Source organism: Macaca thibetana, chromosome 6 (genome assembly GCF_024542745.1).
Source record: "Macaca thibetana thibetana isolate TM-01 chromosome 6, ASM2454274v1, whole genome shotgun sequence".
Lineage (NCBI taxonomy): Eukaryota > Metazoa > Chordata > Mammalia > Primates > Cercopithecidae > Macaca > Macaca thibetana.
The window spans coordinates 43,989,535-44,005,089 of NC_065583.1; the positions used below are offsets into that span (position 1 = coordinate 43,989,535).

General features: G+C 41.9%; 1 protein-coding gene across 4 annotated transcripts in view; it reads left to right on the forward strand.

The window, feature by feature from the left end:
* Window positions 1–1,493: 1,493 nt before the first annotated feature.
* KLHL3 (kelch like family member 3) overlaps window positions 1,494–15,555 on the forward strand; it is a 117,737-nt gene continuing 103,675 nt past the window's right edge. For all 4 annotated transcript variants that reach the window (XR_007726823.1, XM_050795621.1, XM_050795620.1 and 1 more), the window contains exon 1: window positions 1,494–2,017. Coding sequence is in view for 3 of the 4 variants with exons in the window: in XM_050795621.1 (XP_050651578.1) it covers window positions 2,004–2,017 (14 nt within the window). In the remaining variant the exon portion in view is untranslated. The remainder of the gene's footprint in view (window positions 2,018–15,555) is intronic.

The window sequence follows — 15,555 nt, forward strand, 5'->3', positions numbered from 1 at the left end:
GGTATTGTTGTGAAAGGAAGAAGTGAAGATACAGCCCTGTGGGGTGTAAATGAAATTATCCAGGCCTCTTCTCACTTGAGAAAGAGTGAGTTTGAGTAATGGCCTCGTCTAAGAGAACACTGAGGTGCCAGGGGAGGTAATCTTTGAGAATAACCCTGTAGCCAGTTTGAGTTCAGGAGGCTATATAAAGTATTAGTTACTTTTACTTTCTGTCACCCCAGTGTTTCTCTCTTCCTTCTGTGGTTTTAGAGCTTTGTAGTAGTGAAGACATTTATCAGGTTAAAATGATAAGAATGATAGATTTACTAAGCGTCTCTTCATACTTTCACCTACATCATGTTATCCTCCTTGAAGCCCCCTACAAAACATTAGAGCCTAGTGTTCCTTCTTAAACAATCATACAGATTACTCTGAGAAGAAAAACAGACCATTTAAAACATTTTTAGAATCCTGTGATTTTGGAGCTGAAAGGGACTCTAAAGACTGTCTGGTCTTGACCCTATATTGTGAATGAGTAGCTGAGCATGAGGTCCAGAGTGTGGAGAACACTACTCAGGAAAGTCACTCACCCAGTGAGAGCTGGTGCAGATTCGGAAAAGCCCAGGAGTGTCTTGAGGGGTCCCAGAAGAGAGATGCTCATAGCTGATTTTTCTGAGGCATTAGGGTAGCTTCTGCACCACTTTTTGTGGCTAATTGCCCCAGTTACCTCTAAGCCTCTGTGGCTAGGATATACAGACTGGCCTCCTGCCTTCCACAAGATTATGTTTTAGTTTGGGAAAGAAGATTTATAAATAATGAATTAGCCAAGACAGTATATTAGGTGTGAGATGACAATACAGGACAGTATAGTTTGTAGCTATTTTGGTGGTGATTGGCTGTCATTGGTGTGATTCGGGAAGTTATGAAGACATGGGATTTTGACTAGCCTCCCAGAAAGACTAAAGGACTGGGATTGGAGAAGCCTTTCCAGGCAGGGAGAGTTAAATTAGTCTAAATAGAAGCTTAGCAGCTGGAGATTACAGGATGTGAAAGATCTTTGGCTGGATATGGGGGTTCAGTGGGAGACTTACTAGTTGGAGCCACAGCTTAAGTTAAATTCCAATATGACAGATTTTAGGAAGATATTTTAGGATTGTGCTAAGATATTTTAGTATTCATTGTGATAGCTTTACTGCAGTAGTCTTTGGCCTCTTGGAGTAAAATAGAGTTTGTTTCCGTTTCACCTATTTGTACTACCTCTCTTTTTCGACTAATTTTCCAATTTCTCTCTGTATTCTTTTAATTTCTCTCTGTGTTCTTCTCACTTCTGTCAGGTGCTTTTTCCTTAACTTCTCCCCATCTATCAGACACTCAGAACTACTATAGAATTTGGGAGGAGGATTTGGAACATAAACTGTGACCTACAAGTGAATTTCCCCAGGTGGATGATAAACTCCACTGCAGGCCACAGAGGGGCCTCCTCATTCCAGCAATCTGGCCAGGCTAACAGACTCATAGCCTATGGGGGCAGGGGAGGGTGTAGGGGCCAGTATTTCTCGGGCTAGTGACGAACTGCCTGATTCTTTGCAGCCTAGACAGAGGAGGCAGGAGCCCCAGGGGCGGGCTAATCGCCTGGGCTGGGGATGCCTGGGCAGATGCAGAGGCAGCTGGAAAGGTGGCAGTGCACCTGGGTCGCTGGAGCTGCTGCCGTTCCTAGGAGACCAAGGAGCAGCAAGCCTGCGGGGGAGGGGGAGCAAGTGGGTTGCTGCTTTTAGCAGCTGAAAGGGCTGCAGGGAGCTCTGGGTAAGACATTTTCTGCTGCTGCTGCTTTTGCGGTAGAAGCTGCTGCGAGTAAGTCAGAGGAAGGAGGATTGAGAAGGGAGGAGGCTTCACTTGCAGCCATGCTGAATCACTGTTGCTGATCAGATCTCCCACTGGTCTGCTGGGAGAATCAAGAACAGAACTAGGATCCCCGGGTGCATGCACACAGTTCAGCGGCTACCACCCTGACTGGGCCTCACACAATGGAGGGTGAAAGGTATGTATGTATAAGTATGTGCTGTGTTGTGTGTGTATATAAGTAAATGTGTGCTTGCGGTACAGCCACCAGCTTTTGTGTTTGCATTGGCTAGGCAGGGTTGGAAAACCTGGCCACTGATGGATCTCAAAGGGCGGCAGAGCAAGAGCAGGAAAGCCGCTTTCCAAACCACCCATTCCAGGGCTTGAATCTCCAGAGATCTGGCTTCCGCAAAGGCAGGTCTGGGTTTGCTAGGCAGCGGAGCACCCTGAAAGAAGGGACTTCCTGGCTGGTGTTCGGGAATAGTTTCAGCACAGGCTGAATTAGATTGCCTTTCTCAGGCTGTTTCAAGGAGGCGTTTCCCTTTCCTGGCTACTTTCCCGGGGTGTTTTTTCTTTGGTGGGGGGTTTTTGATGTCATAGTGGGGCTGGCCTGACATAGTGTACTTGCATTTTCACGCAGGAGTGCTCGAATCTTCAGCAGGCATGCCATGCTGATGGCTGTGTGTGTGTGTGCGCGCAGGCACGCCGTGTATGCCTGTATACACACACATTCAGGGATGAAGGAGAGAAATCCAGTCAGATGACACTTGCTCTGAACTGAGTTTCATATTTGTATTGAAAAGTTTATGAGTTATACTGGAAAGTCTGTGCTTCCTCCATCAGGGATTTCTTTTGAAATACGAACCAGCAGAAAAGATTTCAAGTACTTTTGTTGAGCTGGATCTAACTAGCGAGGCAGTTAGATCCTGGCAGGCACACCCATCTAAATTTTTAAATTGTTATCTGAAGATCTGAATCTTTCATTGTGAAAGTACTCAGTGCAGTGCAGAGGTGACATTCCTCTGTCTATGAAGTAAAATATCTCTTGAGTGCCAACCTCTTCATTCTTTGGTCTGCAGTTGGTAGAGTACAGGGCTTGCCATTTTATCCGAGGAGAGAGCACTGCAGGGAGGGGTCCGGCCATGGCAGTGCACCACTGAGGGGAAGGCTGCTGCTCCAGGTTGCCAGTTTGATGCAGACAGTAACTATCTGGTTAACAATAATAGGCTCAACTAAGTCAACACTAGAGAATCTCTCAGTGAACACTTTCCTTTTCATGAGTTGTTGTGACTTCTGCGTCTCACGGGGCTCAGTGATGCCATTGAACATCTCTAGACCCTATTAGAACTGGCATGATGGTTGAGTGTCATCTCATTCTTTTGTCCGTAGAGGCCCTGGGAATTGTGTTCTTGATGACTCCCACAGGAAGAGCCTGGGACTGACTGTGCTGCTGGTGCATCGTCTTTCTGGGTGCTCTTTGTAACAGGAGTTTAGTGTTGAACTGCATGTGGCCTGCTGGGCAGCAGAACATGTGAAGGCTTGTTTCCTAGGTGTGGGGCAGAGGTGAGCAGTGTCTTTGGTCCCCCAAACAGTGTTCCATTGATCTGGTAGGTGGCAGAGAATGGGGCTGATGTGATGAAGGTTTAGAGATTCTGGGCCATGCCTATTTGCTTGATCTGTGGTGTAACTGGGGTTGAGAGATCAGTGTGAGACTACTAGCAGCGGGTCAAATGGTTTGGGGCACTGTGTTCCCAGTTCTGTGTTCAGAAATGTAATGAGTCCCTGCCCCTGTCCTGGGGCCTCTCAGCTGGGATGGCTGATGTCTATGGCTTTAGAACACCAGGTTGCACATGTTCTTGTACTTTTCCTCTGCTGAAGGCAGATGGTAGACAAGAAATCCAAACCGAGCAGCTTCCAATGTTCACCAGGTCATACCTTTTGTTCCTGCCTCAAGCCCAGCTTACCATGCCAGGCATTCAAGTCTTCTGAACTCCAACTCCTGTTCCCATTCCCACTGCTCACTCATAAACCTACTAACAATTCTATTGATCTCTTTCATGATCACCCATCCTATACATTACTTCATCTAGCCTCATATCCTTAGCTCCCAGAGTTTCTTTTGCTGGATGTCTTTCCCTTCTAATTTTGCAAAAGTTATCTATCAAGGTTATTCTAAAATTCTACTTTATCTTGGAAACTCAGCTTTTCTAGTCCTGGCTGATGTTCTTCTGAATTCTAATCCCTCTAGTTTGCATCTCATAGTTGGACACTGAATAATAGGCCCATCAGATCTTTTAGTGCTTTTATTTCATATATCTTAGCAGTCCCCAAACTTGGAGACAGGTCCTCAAGGGCAAGGCTAGTACCTTGTACTTCTAAATACGCCCATTGACTACTGTGTGGGTACACAAATAGCAGGTGCTGAATAGTTATTAGCTGATTAACTAATAACCTTTGTGTGAGGCTCTGATAACTGAAAAGAAAGTTGGTGAGAGAAGAGACTGAAGCCTTTGGCCAATAGGTTCATCTTTGGATATCAGCCTTATTATCTTAGCACGGGTAACTGACTCCATGGAATGCTTTGAGGTAGGGGGGAGAACAGAGGGAAGTAGCCTTGTTTTGCAAGTTCCCTGGGAAATTGAGGTCCGGAGAAGCTGAGTGACTTGCCTAGGATCACATGTCCAACCTCCAGAGACTGGAGGGATCCTGAATCTGGTGCTTGTTCCACACTTAACCTGCTGAATCTTAATTGGGGCTGTTTTTAAGCATTACAAAATTTCAACCAAGAGATTGCTAATGAACAATTTTTTTTCTTTGCCACGAGGGTATGAAAATACTTTGTACCTTGAAAGGCTATTAATTAAAAGCATGGGCTTTGGAGTAACTTAGACCTAGTGGTGAATCTACTTTACAGTGTGACCTTGAGTGTGTCACACTCTTTTCAGAACTAATTTTTCTCTTCTGTGTAAAGGGAATAATAACAGTACTTATACTTCATAGAGCTGTTGTGAAGATTAAATGATACAATATGTGTAAGGTACCTAGTAAAGTTTTTTAGGCACTGAGTGAGTACTCAGTAGATGGTAGTTGCTATTATCATTGGTATCTACCTATTGCTATGTTGTAGCCTATACCTCGCTGCTGGGTTACTAACCAAGGCATATTTTAGGACCTCTCTCTGTTTATCATCCAAAGCAGATTATGTAGAACCATTTCCATGAGGAAATGAGGGAGCTTATCAGGCCATCATCTTGCTTCTTACCTAAAACTATCTCCGTATAGTAAGTTCCCCCATAGGGTTTGGCATTTCTTCTTTTAGGTTTCATCAAGATCTACCTTAATCTTTCTTTTTATAGACAACCTGTGGCATCTAGTTGCCTCAGTGATTTGGAACCATGGGCTGGATACATGTTTGTTCAGGCCAAAATCTCAAGAAGAACTTGTGAATTTGCACTAACCTTTTCTGTATCTTTCTAGATTTCCAGGTCTCTCCTGGAACTTATGATACTAAGTCTTCCCCAGTTCCCTCTGTGGGAGAATCACTGTGGCTTGACCAGTCAGACGAAGGTGATTTTGTCTTCTCTTTTGCAAAGGGAAAGGGTCTCTGGCTGTTAGCTATTACAATGATAAATTGTGTCCATGTGAGTGGGTATGTAGAGAAGATAGGTATCACAAATGGCAGTTGTCCTTGCAATTGGGATTTTATTTCAGTTCTGGAAATCAGCCTTGTGGATAGCTTAAAATAAAATTTCAAAATAAATGGTTAGTCAGATTCATAGAGACAGAAAGTAAAATGGTTGCCAGGGGCTGGAGGGAGGGAGGAGTGGGGAAGTTATTGTTTAATGGATAGAGAGTTTCAGTTTGGGAAGATGAAAGAATCCTGGAGATGGATGGTGGTGATGGTTGTACAACAGTACGACTGTACTTAAAAATGGTTAAAATTATAAATTTTATATTACATCTATTTTACCACAATAAAAAAAACATTCAGGCCCAGACTGTGGCAGATCTGCAAGAGTTACAGAGCAGCACAACTTTGGAAGAAGCATCATAAAAAGGGGAAGTTAATTGTCTATTTTTCTTAAAATCATGATTATTTTCTTCATCAGAAGCACAGCGATGCCCCTGCTTGAGACGGGCATCACGTACCGGGCACTGTGCTGTGATTTTGTGTGAGGTGTCCTCAGAGGATAGTTCTTACTGACTGGTTTTTACGAAGGAGAGCCTGTTCCTGGACCTCAGGGAACTTCTGATCCAAAGGAGCTCATCTATTTACCTTTGATCCAGGAACGACAGATAGAGAATATTTTCTGAGGAGACAAGACTTTGAAAGCCAGTATACTTTAAATGTTGAGTTTTCTAATGTCAGGTTAAATGCTGGCAAGACCCAGGGAAGAGCAAGTGTTGAGCAACCTCGCCTTTTTTCTGTTCCCAGTGGCAAGTCACTTAGTCCTCCCCGAACCTTAGAAGTCAGGGATAGAAAATTCTGTAAAAAGTTTTGGGCATCACTGCTGCCTGAAGCAGATGTGCATGCATTTCAACCATGATAATTGAAACCAAATTTTTCCATTTTGGAAATACTTTTTGGCAAAGTAAAGTTTTCAACTGCAAAAACAAAGTCAGGGAAAGAAACCTCTTGATTTCCCTGCACCCAGATTTGGATTTTTAGGATTTTGCTTGCTAAGTTTTGAATTGGTAAGACAGATCTGGACAAGATAATTTTTGTGTGAGTTTTCCTAAAGCAAGTGCTTTATTTGATGAAATTTGCCATCATCAAACTAACCTTTTTTTTTTTTCATTTTCTGGATGAATGTTCAAACTAGGTTAAACGGAATAGAGCACTAATAAACCATGTAAAAAATAGATTGAACATGTGCTGGTAGGTTTTTTCGTTTTTTTGTTTTTTTCTGAGACAGAGTTTTGCTCTGTCGCCCAGACTGGAGTGCAGTGGTGCCATCTCGGCTCACTGCAAGCTCCGCCTCCCGGGTTCACGCCATTCTCCTGCCTCAGCCTCCAGAGTAGCTGGGACTACAGGCGCCCGCCACCACGCCCAGCTAATTTTTTGTATTTTTAGTAGAGGCGAGGTTTCACCATGTTAGCCAGGATGGTCTTGATCTCCTGACCTCGTGATCTACCCGTCTTGGCCTCCCAAAGTGCTGGGATTACAGGTGTGAGCCACTGCGCCCAACCCAGATTTTTTTTTTTTTCTGTTAAATAAGTTCAATGCCTCTCAGGTCAGAGATCTAACTTTTTATCATTTATGAGGATTTTTGGAGTCTTAGCACAACTTTCCTGGACTTTTCATTTTCATTTATGAAAGTATATCGTAGCCACTATCAAAATCACACACATGCAAGGGCTTAGCTCTCCTATTCAAACTAAACATAAACTTGGCTTCCAAAATGTCACATAATGAGTAGCATGTTTTCTTTTAGTCTTTCTCTCTTCTTGTCTAATTTTATCTGTCTGTGTAAAATGTTTTACATTTTTACATAGCCCATTTAAGAGTTTTCCCCTTGAGTTTTGCAGAAAGTGGTCTGTGAGTTGGGGTTTTAGGAATGTGATTAGTAACATACCTGTTCTTGAGCTTGTTTATGAAGGAGCACATTACAGGAATGACAGCAGCTGCTGGTCATCTTTGGTGAATCATGATTGGCTTGTGTGAAGGCCCCAGTGTGTAAACTCCAAGTTCAGTACAATTAATAACACTGACTCCAGTACACACTGCAATTTCCTATAATCAGAAGTGAAGTAGTGCTATATCACAGGTCCTAGGAGATTTAGTCTTTTTTCATTTGGCCTGGTTTGGTCGTACAAGGAAGAACGTCAGAGAGTGGGACATGAGGGGTTGTGCCTCCCTTGGTCTGATGGGCTATGGACATTATCCTGAGTCGGTGGACATTGTTATTAAGAGCCCAGGCCTTGGAGTCAGATAGGCCTGAGTTTCAGTGCCAGTTCTGCACTTACTAGTTATGTGGGACTTTTGGACAAATTTTATCTCTGTACCTTAAGAGATAATACTGCCTACTTCCTAGGGTTGTTCTGAAGATAAAATGAGATAATGGAGGTAAGGTGCTTTAACATACCCTCAACTTTCAGGAAATGTTAACTCAATCTATACCTTACTAATGCATATGTTCTGCATATCCATGTGGGCTATTACAGGGGTTCAACCTAATGCTATGAACTGAGGTGGCACTGCTGAAAGAGGATGAAGAGTATGGGGCTCTCTGGTAACCTGTGTGTAAATGGTACTTTGTGGTGGCAGGACTGCACCACCGAGTCCTGAATCCTGCTGGCTGGACATCTTCACGAGTCAGGTTCTTCATTAATCCAGAAGTAGCAATCTAAGTTTGGTCATTTTGGTCTTGAACTTTAGGATTGGGATACTTACTAGATCTGCAGTTTGACCAGAGTGCCAGGGGCTCAGAAATCCTATCTGGATAGGGTCCCATTGCTGCCCAGAGTTGGAGAAGCAGAGTCATGCCAATGACCTCATGAGAACCTAAAGTACAATAGTCAACATGTCATCAGTTTATTGATTTACAGTAAAATATTACTGGCAAGATATTCCTGAGGGCCTGCAACCACATTCTGGCTCTCTGAAGGACAACCACGGGGGAGGCCAAACTGGTCAAAACACTGCAGAGTAAACTAGGGACTGAGTTATGGCATTGGAGTATTTATAGGCTTCAAGCTCCACCATGGGGATCTGACCTGAGGCTGAACCAGCTGATGACATCTAGTGATTAAATCACTTTCCTAGACAGAGTGAGATGGGTTGGACCGAGGGCTTTCTTCTCTGTCTGATTCTTAGTTTTTGGTTATTCCTTTCTAAATTACACTTTCTTTGTTGAGAGTTTTTAATGCATTCAGCACAGCTTTGCCCTGGCTCAGAGTTGTTTTGCCTTCATTGAGTGGTTTTGCCTCTTTATTCCATCTCATCTCTAGCTTGAACATAATGTGCTTCTGCCTCTTGTATGTGGCTAGTATCAGCTCACGACTTCTGAATTTTATTTGCATCTCTTGGAGACCTTTAGAGGTGAAACAGATCATAACCTTTAACAGCATTTCTCAGACTCCCCTTTCCTTCCTTCTACATTCTTGCACACCGAGGATGTTCTGGAGCTCCTCATTTGATTTTTCTTTCTTTTTTTTTTTAACTTTTATTCTAGGTTCAGGGGTACACGTGCAGGTTTGTTATATAGGTAAACTTATGTCACAGAGGTTTGTTGTACAGATTAGTACCTGTCATCACCCAGGTAGCCAATAGTTATTTTTTCTGCTCCTCTTCCTCCACCCACCCTCCATCCTCAAGTAGGCCCTAATGTCTGTTGTTCCCTTCTTTGTGTCCATGAGTTCTCATCATTTGGAGCTCCTCATTTGTTAGATTCCCCCAAACATGGCTGCACAATCAGCCTGCTTGGAGACTCTTCTATCTCCTGCCTTTCTAGCATGTTTTTTAGTATCCTTTGCTTTCCATTCACTGCTCCATTTTCCTCAGCAATAGAAAGACTCTAAGAATTGACACAGTAAGCAGCAACCCATCTGCCTTTCTTCCCTCTTCTCCAGTTGTTGCTGGCTTTCTCTCACCCCCATCCTCCTGATTCCGTGTCATCAATGCAGGGGACTGGGCTGCCTAAGAAAGTACTCCTCTCTGAATGCGGGGTGGAGGGGTTATGGAGAGGAGGTTGAGGAGGACAAAGCCATCAGTATTTTAATGAAGGGGAGTAAGGAAAGCTACAGTGGTCAGTAGTTAAACCTAATTTACTTATCTATCAATTAATTTACGCAATAGTCATTTATTGAGCACCTATCACGTGACAGAAGCTAAGAATTCAGAGGCAACTAAGACACTGCCTTGGTTCTCATGGAGCTCACAATCTAGAGGGGGCAGCAGTGTGCTGGAGTCAGCACTCACCCACTTGCAAAAGCTGTTTGTTAAATTTTCAGGAATTTTGTGAGCCAATTATTAAATGTTGCCATTATTAACGATTAAATTATGTAACATAAATTATATTAAAATTGAATGTAATAAAGTACCCCAAACTCATCACTTTCTAATTATTTTTACTATAATCTTCTAGGGCTTTGAGGTTGTGTCTATTGCGTCTTGCTGTAGAAATACTATACAGTGATATAATGGTGTGCTGTTGCACATCTCTTCCCAAATCTCATGTTTGGTGGCATCATGTTGGTAGCTTAAAATCTGCCATGGTGGGAGTATTTACACTCTGGAAATTGGCAAATGTTACAAATCAGGGCTCCTTTCCTCCCAACCAACTATTAAACATTTACCAGCACGCAGTGTGTGGGGCAGACAGATAAGTAAGAGGTAATTAGAATACAATACAGAAGGTAGCACAGAGTACTGTGGGAATGCAGAAGAGGGGAAACTAACCTAGTTTCCCACTAGATTTTATCTAATCTAGTGAGTAGTGGAGTAAGAGAGGGAAGGCTTCAGGGAAGAGGCTTGAAGGCTGGTAGGAACTAGCTAGACACAGGGGAGAGTGAGTGGGGAATAGGATAGAACAGTTTTCTAGTCAGACAAAACTTCACAAGGCAGAGAGCCTAGTGTATTTTGGCTATTGCAAGTATTTTAGTATTACAGTAATGAGAAGTCTTCAGGGCAACGATGGGATTAAGGGCCAGGCTAGGTGCCTGAGATTTATTCTGAATGCAGTGAGGAATCAGTGAGGCTTCATGTAGAACATGCCTTGAACACATTGACACTTTGGAAAGGTCCCTCTGGAGTGTGGGAGGAGGTTATTAGAATAATCCTGGCAAGAAACAATGATGGCCTGGAATGGGGTTGTGGTGGTAGTGAAAGTGAGAAGGAAATGGGGTGCAGGGATATTAACACATAGGATTGATAATGATTTATGGCTGTATGTGAGGAGTGAGAGAGAGAAAGGGAGGAAGATATCAAGGATAACACCCCAGTTTTTGACTTAGATAGGTGATTGGGTGGTTGGTTATGCCTCTGAGATAGAGAATACAGAAAGAGTAGCAGGCTTAAGGAAGGGTAGGGAACTTAAATTTTGACTAAGTATGAGTTACCTGTGTAAAATCTAGGGGACTCAAATAAGACATTGGATATGTGGATCTGGAATTTAGAGGATAGAGGAGGGCAGGAAAGAAGGCTTTGGAAGGTGTGGTGCTGAAAGAGGGCCTAAGTTTTAGAGCTTATATATTTTTATCTATAACTTTTATAATTACTATTTTATGTATATTTATTTATAGTTTAACTCTGAAGGCCAACTCTATTTTCATTAAAAAATAAAAGTGTTGGTCAGACTATCCCCTTCTGCTCTATCATCTAACTCTTGTAAAGACAAGTGAAGGGTTTTCAGGTAGAGTTCAGATGACAAATATGTAATGAGGACCTACTGTGGGCATGGCCTCATGCTGGGCAGGCTAAGCTATACAGAGTCCTCAGACACATGTTCCTTGCCCTCCAGGTATGTTGAATCTAGTGTGAGGCAGGTAGATAGTTGGATTTGTACCATGAAGAAGTAATCAGGCACAAGGCAGAATTCTATGTGCCAGCTGAGTTACAAGCCAGAAATACTACAGGAATTCAGAGAAGGAAGAGCTCATTTAGAACTGACGTATCCCAAGGGCTTCATAGAGGAGGCAAAGCTTAATTGGTCCTCAAATAACAGGTATTTAGATTATGATACAGGGAAAGAGAAGGGAAATCTAGGTGTCTGCAGTGAATAGTTCATCTGCTTGGCACATAATAGGTACTTAGTAAATATTTGAGTAAACGAGAGAGGTAAGGCTGGTATTTAGGTTCAGTCCAGGTCAAGGAAGTCCTTGAATACTAGGCAAGAATCATGACTTTATCCTGTAGACTGATGATTTTTCAGCTGTTTAGCTATAGAGTCCTTTGAAAGGAAATTTTATTTGGACACTCAACATATAGAACAAATGGAGGCAGAGGGCTGTGACTGAAGCTTCAGCTCATAAACCTCATAGCCCCTGAAGAGACCTGTGTGCAGTGAGGATCTGAAAGTCATGGTCAGATGACATTTTAGAAGGATGAGTTTGGCAATGGTGTGCAGGAAGTACTTGGAGGGAGAGTATCTAGAGTGGGAAACAGCAGGTGGGAGGCCACTGTAACAGTCTAAGTCAAGGGAAAAGAGAAGCTGAAAGCCCAGGAAAGAAGGGCCAACTATGTCTATCCTTATGGCCATGAAGCTTGACTGTCTCACATGTATGTCTTCTTGAATGGGGTCAGTGGGTATCTGTGAGTGTGAGGTAAGTCGGAACCAATTTGGACACCCTTTCTGTGGACTGTTGAAGGAATCATCCACTGCAGTGGGTTCATCATGGCACCAGTAGTGGTTCATATAAGCAAGTTTACTAGTAACAGGCCAGTGTGGAAATTAATTAAAGTATTGAGCCAGGTATCTGATGCTTTGACAAAGTTGAGTAGATTTATGTGTTCTGATTGTGCTGCAGCTTATTTAGAAAATGGCTTAGATGATCATTTCTGTATATTTCTACAGCAAAGAGCAAAGATTCTGCCTGGCCCATACTTTCTCACTACATCTACGATTGTTGACCCATTTGAATCTTAAATATGGCTGCTCAACTTGAATGTTGCTGGAACCCTGGACAGTGGGATACAGATGAAAGTTCCTTTGGTTAGCAGCTTGAGCTGCAGGTCTGGTGGGAGGGGCACATATAAATTAACATTGACTATGGTTTTTAGTAGAATCTGGGGCCAGTTTTTGCTCTTGGTGAAATCAACCATTTTATGCTTAGAGTAAGGGCATTTACTGTGAAATGCTTTTCAACAGAAAACATCTTGTGGCTGAGTCTGCCTGGAAAATTGTGTGTGTGCGTGTGTGTGATTTTGGTTGGGTCTGGGTAGGGTGAAAAGTATGGTATTAGACTTGAACAAGATAGTGGGAATATACCTTAGTGTGGTCTGTGTTTCACAGGCGAGGAGAGGGGATCCTCTAGCCTTATTTTGGAACAAGAACTGAGAATTCTTGGGATTGGGACTTGATAGCGTGGGGATGGGGCAATCTATTGAGGGTTAAGTAGTTAAGATCTGGTATGAATGGAGGGAAAAAGGTTTAGGGGATGAAATGGTAAGATCTAGCAACTCTGTTCTTGGGCATGTGACCTTAGGTTGAGAAATATGTATACGTATGTGCATTTGTGTACATGCGTGAACTATATTGCTGGAGGGTATAGGTTGTGAGCTTCAAGTACAGGATACCTAAACTCAGATCCCATCTCTACCACTTACTATTTGTACAATCTCGTAAATATTTTTTTGAACGTCTCTGGGCCCTCAGATGTTCTTTTCTTAATTTCTTGTTCTCTGGAAGGTTGATGAATTGCCAAGAAGCTTGTACCTTCCAGAGACCAGGGACTCAGAATCTCTTCCAAATTCCCTGTGTCTTTTCATGGAGGAGCAGAGGAAGAAAGGAACTTTGGGTTCCTTCAGATGTCAAGCCTTGCCTGTGCATCAAGGGTGGAAAGGGCTCTGAATGGATTTGGGGAAACCGGTATCTTTCCCTAGCCAGCCCTATGGTCATCAGCAAGTCACTTGCTCTTTCAGGGAGGCTCTAGTGTGAATTATATTTTGTTGAACATTGATCCTCTGATAATAGGCAATCTGTGTTTGAGACCTTTCGGTAAACACAACATTGTATTAACAAGGATACATCGTTATTGGACCATTTTGGAAAGTGCAAAGAGCAACACACCAGAAGAGTGAGATTTCCTGCTCCCTAGCTACACTGGAGATTGTGTCAGTGCTTCTAAAATGGCTCTTTTTAGTTTATACCTGTTCCATATCTTTGAAGTGAAGCTAATAATATCTGTTCACTAGGCTTTTCTGTGCTTTAATCTTACTAATTCCCTGTCAAGAACCTTCAGTGGTTCCCTGATCCATACCAAATTATGCTTTCTCATCCTGGCTTTTAAGTCTCTCCACAGTTTGAAGACAATATTTATAATGAATACTTACAGAGTATTTTACAGTTTGTAGATTTATCCCAAGGATGCAAGTATGGTTTAGTATTAGAAAATATATGTGTCATTCATCACATTACAAAATTAAAGGAAAAAACCCATATGAACATCTCATTAGATACACAAAGACGTTCGATAAAATTTAGCATAACTTTATGACTTAAAAACTCTTAATAAAAATAGAAGGGAATTTTCTTAATCTGACAAAAAACATTTACAAAAATCCTGTAACAAACATACATAATGGGGAAACATTAGAAACATCTTTAAAAGCAGGGATATGACAATACTACTCATTAGCATCCTTTCTGTTTGACATTATGTGACCGTCCTAGCCAGTGCAAACTTTTTTCAAAAAAGAAATTAGAGGCCTAAGAATTTGATAGGAGAAAAATCTCTGGCATTATATGCAGATAATATGACTGTCTACATAGGACACCTAATTTATGTTCAAATAGTTAGGAATAATAGGAACATTGACAATGGCTGGATATATGATCAATTTGCAAAAATCAATTGCATTTTATAAACCGTAACAATCAGAGAACATAATTTAAAAATACATCATTTCTATTACAAAAGAGCAATAAAAACCATAAAGTACTTAGGAATAAATCTAATCAAACGTGTAAGGTCTTCATACAGGAAAATCTAAAAGTTTGAGTGACATTAAAGAAGACTTAAATAAATGGAGAGATATCCTGTGTTCATGGATAGGAGGGCATAGTATCAGAAAAATGATGGTTCTATCCAAATTGATCTATAAGTTCAATGCAGTTTTTATCAAAATCCCACTCGAGTTCTTTACGGAATTTGACAAGCTAGTCAAGACACTTCTCAAAAATAATAATAGGATTGGGAATTTTCCTGTCAGATATCAGACCTTATTATAAAGCTACAGAAATCATGTGGTACTGGTACAGAGAGAGACAAACTGACCAGTGGAATAGGTTAGTAAGTCAAGAAATAAATCTCTTTATATCTGGAACTTTAATATATGACCTAAGATGGCATGACAGATGCATGAGAAAAATAAAAAGTTTTAAATACATCGAATTTATGGAGAAAATGAGATCCTTATGTCATATCCTGACATAAATATCGGTATTAGGACCTGGCACAGTGGCTCACGCCTGTAATCGCAGCACTTTGGGAGGCTGAAGTGAGCAGATCACTTGAGGCCAGGAGTTTGAGAACAGTCTGAGCAATATGGTGAAACTCCCCATCTCTACTAAAAATACAAAAATTAGCCAGGTGTGGTGGTGCACACCTGTAATCCCAGCTACTTGAGAAGCTAAGGCACGAGAATCACTTGAACCCAGGAGGTGGAGGTTGAGCTGAGATCTGCACTCCAGTCTGGATGTCAGAGTGAAACTATCTCAAAAAAGAGGAAAAAATCAGTATCAGATGAAATAAGGGCTTAAATACTAAAAGCAAAAATGTTAAACCTTTAGTAGAACATAGCAGATAATGTTTTTCTAGCTTTGTAGTAAAGAAAGACACCATAAAATAAATTATGCTTATGGAATTTCTCATCTTTTGAAGAAATTTTTCATCTTTGCTGGTTGCTTCCCCTTCTGATCACATTTGCTGGCTTGAGACTTTCTTCACTTGCTTTAAACACAACTCTAAGCATCCTCCTTTGTGCACATCTTCCTCTGCTCAGCTAACTTCCTTGTACACAGAATCCAGACAGTCCCAAAGTTCAGATATTCATGGCTTACATTTGCATGATGAACT